This window comes from Nematolebias whitei, chromosome 8 (genome assembly GCF_014905685.2).
Source record: "Nematolebias whitei isolate Nwh7 chromosome 8, NemWhi1, whole genome shotgun sequence".
Taxonomy (NCBI): domain Eukaryota; kingdom Metazoa; phylum Chordata; class Actinopteri; order Cyprinodontiformes; family Rivulidae; genus Nematolebias; species Nematolebias whitei.
The window spans coordinates 52,219,153-52,228,925 of record NC_056505.1 but is presented as its reverse complement, the minus strand read 5'-3'; the positions used below and the strand labels follow the sequence as shown (position 1 = coordinate 52,228,925).

Below are 9,773 nucleotides of genomic sequence, written 5' to 3'. Positions count from 1 at the left end.
AGGGGGCTCAACACACATCCCTGAGGAGAGCCAGTGCTGAGGGTTATGGTGGAGGAGGAGAGGTTGTGGATCCTCACTAACTGTGGTCTGTTTGTTAAAAAGTCTAGTACCCAGTTGCAGATGGAGGGGCTTAGTCCTAGTGTGGATAGTTTGTCCATCAGGGTTTGGGGGATCATGGAGTTGAAGGCGGATGTGAAGTCCACAAAGAGCATACGGACGTAAGAGTTTTTCTGCTCCAGGTGGTTGAGCGCAGTGTGGACCACAGAGGAGATTGCATCCTCTGTTGATCGGTTCTCACGGTATGCGTACTGATGAGGGTCCTCGTTGATGTTGATGGTTGTTTTGATGCGAGTCATGACCAGTTTTTCGAAGCATTTAGCGACTATCGGGGTGAGGGCCACTGGCCGATAGTCATTCAGACCAGTCACTGTAGAGCTTTTTGGGACTGGGATGATGGTGGCAGTCTTCAGGCAGGTGGGAACTGTCTCCAGGGTAAGTGAGGTGTTAAAGATGTCTGCCAGCACCTCACAGAGCTGATCAGCACATTCCTTCAACACTTTTCCGGGGATGTTGTCTGGGCCAGTTGCTTTGTGCGGATTAATCCTCCTGAAGGTACTCCTTACTTCTGCTGAGGTCACGCTGAGATGCTCTTCATCCGGTGGCGAGGTGAGTCTGGTGCTGGGTGGTCTGTTCGGGTCTTCAAAGCGTGCATAGAACTTGTTGAGGGCATCAGGCAGAGATGGGTCTTTGGGACATTGTTCGCTCCTTCCTTTATAATCTGTTATGCACTTAATGCCCCTCCACATGCTCCGAGGGTCTTGTGAGATGAATTGACCCTCGATCCTCTTTGCATATGTGGCCTTGGCCCTCTTAATACCAGCAACCAGCTCTTTTCTTGTCCTACTCAGCTCCTCTGAGTTTCCAGACCTGAAGGCAGTGTTCCTGGCTTCCAGCAGGGTACGCACCTCTGCATTCAGTCAAGGTTTTCTGTTTGGGTAGCTTTTAACATTTCTGATAGTGGAGACTGTGTCAGTACATGTACTAATGTAACCCAGTACTGAGGATGTGTATTGGTCAAGATCAAGCGAACCTCCATTTTCAGCAGCTTCTCTGAAAACCTGCCAGTCTGTTCGATCAAAACAATCTCTCAGTATGGGGCCACTGTCCTGGATCCAACATTTAACTTTCTTTTGTACCGGTCTGGAGCGTCTCAGCGGGGGCATGTAAGCAGGAGCCAGGAAGATTGAGATGTGGTCTGACAGTCCTAGGTGGGGGCGGGGTTCGGCTTTGTATGCATCTTTTACGTTCGTGTAAACACGGTCCAGCGTGCGGTCTCCACGTGTCGGAATCGTCACATGCTGATTAAAGCTTTGGAGACACTCCTTTAGATTCACGTGGTTAAAGTCTCCGGCTACCACGTAAAGAGCCTCGGGGTGTTTGTTCTGCAGCGAGCTGATGATATCATGAAGCTCCTGCAGTGATTCATTAGCATTAGCGTCCGGAGGAATGTAAACAACTGTGATAAAAGTCACCGTGAACTCTCGGGGTAGATAATGTGGCCGACATTTCACTGTTATTTGCTCCAAAGCCTTCGAGCATGAGCTATTTACAACAGTACAGTTCGTGGACCAACTCTTACTCACGTAAATGCATACTCCGCCCCCCCGTGATTTCCCCGTTAGCTCGCTGCAGCAGTCCGCTCGAAAAAAAAGTCTGTCATCCAGCTGGAAGACTGAGTCCGGCGTTTCGCTTGTAATCCACGTTTCCGTGAGGCAAAGCACTGCACACTTCTTCATCTCTTCTGAGGCGCCCGCTCTCAGACGAAGTAAATCCACCTTGTTGTCCAACGAGCGGACATTCGACAGAAAGAGAGACGGCATGGGGAGTTTACCGGCTTTAGCGTTAGCTCGTAGCCTCACCATAACCCCCGTCCGGCATCCTCTCCTCTTAAGCCGGGAGCAGCGCTTCCTCTTCTGCCCGCTGGAACGCCTCTGCTGCAGCTTCCAGGTAGATGACTTTAAGATCTGCATTCTGCCGAGCGTAGCTTTGAGTTTGTTGCTGATTTCTGCTATATTTCGTGGCAAATCCGCTCCTATTCTCATCAGTTCGGTTCGGCTATAGTTCACACGCATAAATCGCGCGGAGTCAGGTACAGAGTCAATATCAAAACTTCTAAAAACTGGGATGGTACCGGGAGCCTGTGAAGCTGCAACTGCTCTGAGTGCGGCCATCTTGATTGACACACACAGACCAGTATTTGCAGTTTGACTCCCATCACCCTTTGGAGCACAAGTTAGGAGTCATCAGGACTCTGTATCACAGAGCAGACAGCGTCCCCACTAGCTCAGGAGCCAGGCAGAAGGAGAAATCCCACACAAGACAGGCTCTAGAGCAATGTGGATATCCTAACTGGGCCTTCCTGAAAGCAGAGAAGAAACCCAAACAGGACTCCAGTCAGCGAACAGGTGAAAAGGAGGAACCCAGACCCAGACCAGTGGTCATTCCATATGTTGAGGGAGTATCAGAGAAACAGAGACGTTTATTTTCTAAACATAACGTCCCAGTGGCTTTTAAACCCCAAAATACATTACGGCAAAGACTGGTTCATCCCAAAGATCCAGTCCCCCAGCACAAACAGAGCAATGTTGTGTATGCTGTTCAGTGTCAGGAGGGCTGTGATCAGTCTTACATCGGGGAAACGAAACAGCCACTGGCCAAAAGGATGGCCCAGCACAGAAGATCAACATCATCAGGCCAGGATTCTGCGGTCTACACTCATCTCCAGGCCAGCGGTCACTCTTTCAGGGATGAAGATGTTCACATCCTGGACAGAGAGGAACGATGGTTTGAGAGAGGAGTAAAGGAGGCCATCTTTGTGAAAAGAAATCGTCCATCGTTAAACAGGGGTGGAGGCCTCCGGGTTCAACTGTCCCCCTCTTACAATGCTGTGATTGCTAGTATCACTCAGCCCTCTGTGAGTAGTAAACAGCCATCAGGTGCTAATGATCCATTGTTATGCTGATGGTCCTTCTTGAGCATGTGATCAGCTGGTTTTGGTTGTCAGCAGCAAACTGGTTGATCCACTCTGAGACGGTGCTATTTAAGAGACTGAGCTGAATACAGCTCCTCAGACTGAGGAAGTCTCTCGGATGAGAGACGAAACGTTTCTACATTTCTTTGTTGATTTGCTTTGTTTTGTTTTTTTGAATGTCCAGAGGACCAGATTTAACTTTTTTAGAGGTTCCTGTTTTTACTTTTTACATTCGCCTTATAATCTAGTTGTTTTGTTACTCTTTTTTTCCATCTTATTTGTATAAAAAATAAAAAAATTTGTATGCCTTTTTATAACTGTCTATTGTTGTTGTTTTTGTCCACTCTTGTCATTTTTCTTTGTTGAAATCAGGTCTCTCTTGTAAATGAGTCCTCAAGGCTCAATGGGAATTACCTGTCTAAATAAAGGTTGAATGAATGAATGATTTAAGTTCAGCATTTATTGTTATATTTTGTTAATTGATGAAAAGAAGCAGTGTTGTATATCAGCCATCCGCTGTCCAGATTTCTAAAGAATGCTATCAGCCAGAGAAAAACCAGTATAGGTCTCCCTCTTGTTTCATCATGTATTGACGCTAACTGTCGTCTGTACTCCACTACAGGAGCGTGGGGGACTGGAGGAGGCACCAGAGCAGAAAGACAAGGTGCAGACCTTGAAGGATCAGGTGGATGGAGTAACAAACATCATGTCACAGAATGTGAACCGGATCATCGCCAGAGGAGAAAGGCTGGATGATCTCATGGGCAAGTCTGAGGATCTGCAAGAAGGGGTCAGTCTTACTACTGAGGTTTTACTTGGACTGGGGTTGTCTAGAACTGGGTTGTAATGTGGATAGTGCAGATGTGTAAAACATTTGGCTGTCTCTAATCTTAGAAATGGGCTTCAGGTGAACCAGTACATAAAGTCAGTTCAAGCTGTATTCGGGAGATCACAAGTTGTGGCCTTTTTATTTTTTGGAACAGCACCAAAATGTTTCAACCATGTTTGACTGTCAGCAACTGAGGTCAGGTCAGGTCTGGTTTTTGTGCCAACTAGCCATGCCAGCTGTCCTGTTAACTAACTACCGTATTTTCTTATCTATAAGCCCCTACTTTTTTCACAGGCTTTGAACTCCACGGCTAGGGCTGGGCGATATATCAGTATTTTTAAAATATCTATATAATTTTATTTGTTATATAAATTAACATTATTTTGATATAAACAATATAGTTCTACTTGAAAATCCGCCGGCTCTGCTGTCTTCTTTTTTTCTCTCACACGGCCCCCCTACTCTCACTGCAAACCCAGCCCCTACCCAAGCCCCCTCCCCCTGCTTCTCTCCAGGTGGAGCAACACTTGTCATTCCCCGATCTGTTATGGAAGCACGATCCGTGGTGTACTTTATCCCTGCTTCCCCTGCCAGACTTAACTTCTTTTGAATGTTTAGCATTTAAAAGCAAACCCCCTTCTTCTATAACAGCTCTCCTCATCTATCGACCACCCAGCCTTCATCTCTGAGATGTCAAATCTTCTTTCATCCTTTTGTGCTACATCTGCTAACCTCTTACTACTTGGTGATTTTAACCGCCATGTTGATGATCCTTCCTGCAGCTTTGCAGCTAAATTTCTTCAACTTTTGGATTGCTTTAATTTAAAGCAGCATGTTGATGTTCCCACACACACCAGGGGTTAAACTTTGGATCTGATTATCACAGAGTCAGCTATTGCCAGTAATGTGACTGCACGCGATCTTGGTGTTTCTGACCACAAGGCCATTTCTATGGAGCTGCCCTTTCCAACTCAACCGTGCAAACGAAAGCAACAAATCTCTTTCAGGAACTTGAAAAACATCAATTCCGATATCTTGGCAGCAGACCTTCAGCACAACCTTACTATTCATCCATCTTCACTTAGTGAGTCATTGGACTTCTATAATGAAACCTTGAGTGACCTTTTGGACCTGCATGCACCTGTTAAAACTAGAGCTGTCAGCTTTACCCGTTCAGCTCCCTGGTATAATGATGAACTGAGACACTTGAAAACATCTGGACGTGCCCTTGAGCGTCGATACATCAGCTCTGGACTCACTGTTCATAAGCAGGCCTGTCGGGAGCATCAAAAGATTTATGCAAAGGCCCTCCATGAAGCACTTTCCAACCACTACTCTGCCATCATTAACAACAGCTCTGGGAACTCCAAACAACTTTTTTCCACAGTAAACCATCTCCTTAAACCCAAACCCCCCTCACTTACAGAAACAACTGATGAACACCGCAATAACTTTATGGACTTTGTCCATAACAAAATTCACATCATCCGGTCTGCCCTGACAAACTTGGTAGTTTCACCTGCACCATTTTACAAGCCCCAGGATAACAATCCTCAATTTTTTCGATGTTTTGCATGGTCTCCGAGCAAGAAGTGACAGCTATTATCAAAGGAATGAAATCCTCTTCTTGTGCCCTTGATCTTTTTCCCACTGCTCTGCTGAAAAGAAACATTTCTTTCATCAGTCCTTTGATCACATCTGTGATAAACCTCTCCATCCAAACTGGTTTTGTCCCACCTACCTTGAAAATAGCAATCATCAAACCTCCTCTTAAAAAGCCCACCTTGGATCCAGCCCATCATGTATAGACCTGTTGCCAACCTTCCATTTTTGTCCAAAGTGCTGGAAAAACTTGTGGTAGCCCGTCTACACGACCACCTCACCACTAATAATATCTATGAGGTATTCCAGTCCGGCTTTCGTTCAGCTCATAGCACGGAAACGGCTCTGGTCAGGGTCACAAATGACCTTCTGATGGCAGCTGATGCTGGTTCTCCCTCCCTTTTGATCCTCCTGGACTTGAGCTCAGCTTTTGATACTGTGGATCATGGCATCCTTCTCCACCGCCTACAACACACTGCAGGACTGACTGAGACAGCACTGGAATGGTTCCGCTCTTACCTCTCTGACGGATCTGAGTAAGTCTCCATCGGGGAAGCAAGATCTTGGACCCACACAGTTACCTATGGTGTTCCTCAGGGGTTAGTACTTGGGCCCACATTATTTACCTTCTACATCCTCCCCCTCAGTCACATTATCACTCATCACAGGATCTCTTTTCATTGTTATGCAGATGACTTGCAGCTCTATACCAAAATAGATTCTACAGGTTCATCACTCTCCTCTCTCACTGCTGCAGCTCACACATGCGGTGCAGCTGGGGACGATTATTAATTAATATGTTAAAAAAAAAAAAACAGCACGGTGGCACAACTGGTAGAGCTGCTGCCTCTCAGCGAGCAGGTCCCTGGTTCAAATCCCGGTCCGGGGGCCTTTCTGGGTGGAGTTTGCATGTTCTCTCCGTGCATGTGTGGGGTTTCTCCGGGTCCTCCAGTTTCCTCCCACAGACCAAAAACATGCATGTTAGACTGACTGGTAACTCTAAATTGTCCCTAGGTGTGAGAGTGAATGGTTGTTTGTCTCTATGTGTCCCTGTGATGGACTGGAGACCTGTCCAGGGTGTCCCCCGCCCCTCGCACTGTGATTGCCGGACATGGGCACCGGCGACCCCCGTGACCCAAAATGGAAGAAGCGAGTAAAAGATAATGGATGGATGGATATGTAAAAAAAAAAAAAGTCTAAAAACAAACTTTAATATATGTTTATTTTTTAGACATTGATTTTGTACAGTTACAGCTGTTAATAAATGTGCCTGTGTGACAACTGGGATGAAGCTTTGACTCAGAAATATATATTTTTTATTACTTTATGGAAAAAAAGAATATGGAGATGTATATCGTATCGCGATTTATTTTAAAATATCGAGATATTCATTTTGGTTCATATCGCTTAGCCCTACCCGTGGCTTATACAGTGTTGCAGCTAATTTATAGATTTTTAAATTTTATTTTTTTGACGAGCTAACAAGCTTCCTGTTGCCAGATACATTTAGCTTTGTAACACCCAGGCACTCACATAGCTGCCCAGTACACATCTCTCTTGAGGAGTGGGTCCTCGTGATTTTATTCTACTGTTTAACACACACAGATGGGAGGAGGGGAGATTCCCCCCTCCCATTCTCTCCTCCCCTCCTCGTTTCATTGGTTTAGCTTTGACCTATTCGGTAAGTTCATTGGTCAAATTTTTTTAATCTTTATTTATACAGGTAGTCTCATCAATACATGTCTCTCTTGGGGGGTGGGTCCTCGTGACTCAGTGAGACTCATGGAGGGATTATGGATGCAATTTATATTCACTGTTAATCATTTCAGTTAGCTGCTTAGCATTGTTTTTTTAGTGATTAGTCTGTTGTTCTTAGTTTAGTTTCTGTGTTTATTGTGTTTGTGTTAGGTCATTCAGTAGAGTAACCATGAGTGAGGGAGCTACAGTGCCTTGCGAAAGTATTGGGCCCCCTTGAACTTTTCAAACTTTTGCCACATTTCAGGCTTCAAACATAAAGATATAAAATTTTAATTTTTTTGTGAAGAATCAACAACAAGTGGGACACAATCGTGAAGTGGAATGAAATTTATTGGATGTGTCAAAGTTTTTTAACAAATAAAAAACTGAAAAGTGGGGCGTGCAAAATTATTGGGCCTCTTTACTTTCAGAGCAGCAAACTCAGTCCAGAAGTTCAGTGAGGATCTATGAATGATCCAATGTTGTCCCAAATGACTGATGATGATAAATAGAATCCACCTGTGTGTAATCAAGTCTACGTATAAATGCACCTGCTCTGTGATCGTCTCAGGGTTCTGTTCAAAGCACAGAGAGCTTCATGAAGACCAAGGAACACACCAGGCAGGTCCAAGATACTGTTGTGGAGAAGTTTAAAGCCGGATTTGGATACAAAAAGATTTCCCAAGCTTTAAACATCCCAAGGAGCTCTGTGCAAGCAATCGTATTGAAATGGAAGGAGTATCAGACCACTGCAAATCTACCAAGACCCGGCCGTCCCTCTAAACTTTCATCTGGAACAAGGAGAAGACTGATCAGAGATGCAGCCAAGAGGCCCATGATCACTCTGGATGAACTGCAGAGATCTACAGCTGAGGTGGGAGAGTCTGTCCATAGGACAACAATCAGTCGTACACTGCACAAATCTGCCCTTTATGGAAGAGTGGCAAGAAGAAAGCCATTTCTCAAAGATATCCATAAAAAGTGTTGTTTAAAGTTTGTCACCTGGGAGACACCAAACATGTGGAAGAAGGTGCTCTGGTCACATGAAACCAAAATCCAACTGTTTGGCCACGATGCAAAATGGTATGTTTGGAGTAAAAGCAACACAGCTCATCACCCTGAACACACCATCCCCACTGTCAAACATGGTGGTGGCAGCATCATGGTTTGGGCCTGCTTTTCATCAGCAGGGACAGGGAAGATGGTCAGAATTGATGGGAAGATGGCTGGGGCCAAATACAGGAAGTCTGCAAGAGACCTGAGACTGGGATGGAGATTTATCTTCCAACAAGACAATGATCCAAAACATAAAGCCAAATCTACATTGGAATGGTTCACAAATAAACGTATCCAGGTGTTGGAATGGCCAAGTCAAAGTCCAGACCTGAATCCAATCGAGAATCTGTGGAAAGAGCTGAAGACTGCTGTTCACAAACGCTCTCCATACAACCTCACTGAGCTCCAGCTGTTCTGCAGGAAGAATGGGCAGAACTTCAGTGTCTCCATGTGCAAAACTGATAGAGACAAACCCCAAGAGACTTGCAGGAGGAACTGCAGCAAAAGGCAGCGCTACAAAGTATTAATGCAAGGGGGCCCAATAATATTACACGCCCCACTTTTCAGTTTATTTGTTAAAAAAGTTTGACACATCCAATAAATTTAATTCCACTTCACAATTGTGTCTCACTTGTTGTTGATTCTTCACAAATATTACAATTTTATATCTTTATGTTTGAAGCCTGAAATGTGGCAAAAGGTTGAAAAGTTCAAGGGGGCCCAATACTTTCGCAAGGCACTGTAGTTGTCCTGAAGACCTGTGGGCTTCACTCTGTGTGTTAAACAGTAAAATAAAGTCTAAGTCACGCAATCTGGTCGTTGAATCTTGATCTACAAGAGCTGTACATCTCTCTCAGTAGCTGGGTACAGTAGCTCAGTAAGTAGCATGTGCGTAACTCGTCTTATAACGTGAACACCCAATATATCTTTTATATTACACTAGTCCCTCGCCACTTCGCGGTTCGTTTATCATGGATTCACTATATCGCGGTTTTTCAAAATACGATTGGACATGACACAATTGGCTGATTGATGGATGAGCCATGGGTTGTTTATTTAAAATAAATTATTTAAAATTATTTTATACAATGTGTGCAGTCCATAAGTACAGAAGTTCCCTTCCCTTTTAAGTCTATCAACTTTAAATTCAAAGTATGTCACATCGTAAAATCGTTATAATCACAAAATATAAGTGTTTACAGTATATAATTTTAAATTCTTTATTTAAAATGTTACAGTATTTAAATTTAAAATGTTTATTTAAAATGTTACAGTATTTACATTTAAATTGTTTATTTAAGGAGGGAGATTGAGAGTAACAGATGAGTGTGATTACAGCCTGGTACATGTCATGAAAAAGTTAACTGAACTAGAACTGAAGTTAGTTCAAGTTGAACTTGAACTGAACTTCAACTGAACTTGAACTGAACTTCAACTGAACTTCAACTGAACTTCAACTGAACTTCAACTGAACTTCAACTAACTTCAACTGAACTAGAACTGAACTAGAACTGAACT

General features: G+C 44.1%; 1 protein-coding gene across 1 annotated transcript in view; it reads left to right on the top strand.

Annotated features, from left to right (window-relative positions):
- vamp8 (vesicle-associated membrane protein 8 (endobrevin)) overlaps window positions 1-9,773 on the top strand; it is a 35,497-nt gene that overhangs the window by 12,951 nt on the left and 12,773 nt on the right. The window contains exon 2 of the mRNA XM_037680653.1: window positions 3,654-3,821. Within this exon, the coding sequence (XP_037536581.1) occupies window positions 3,654-3,821 (168 nt within the window). The remainder of the gene's footprint in view (window positions 1-3,653; window positions 3,822-9,773) is intronic.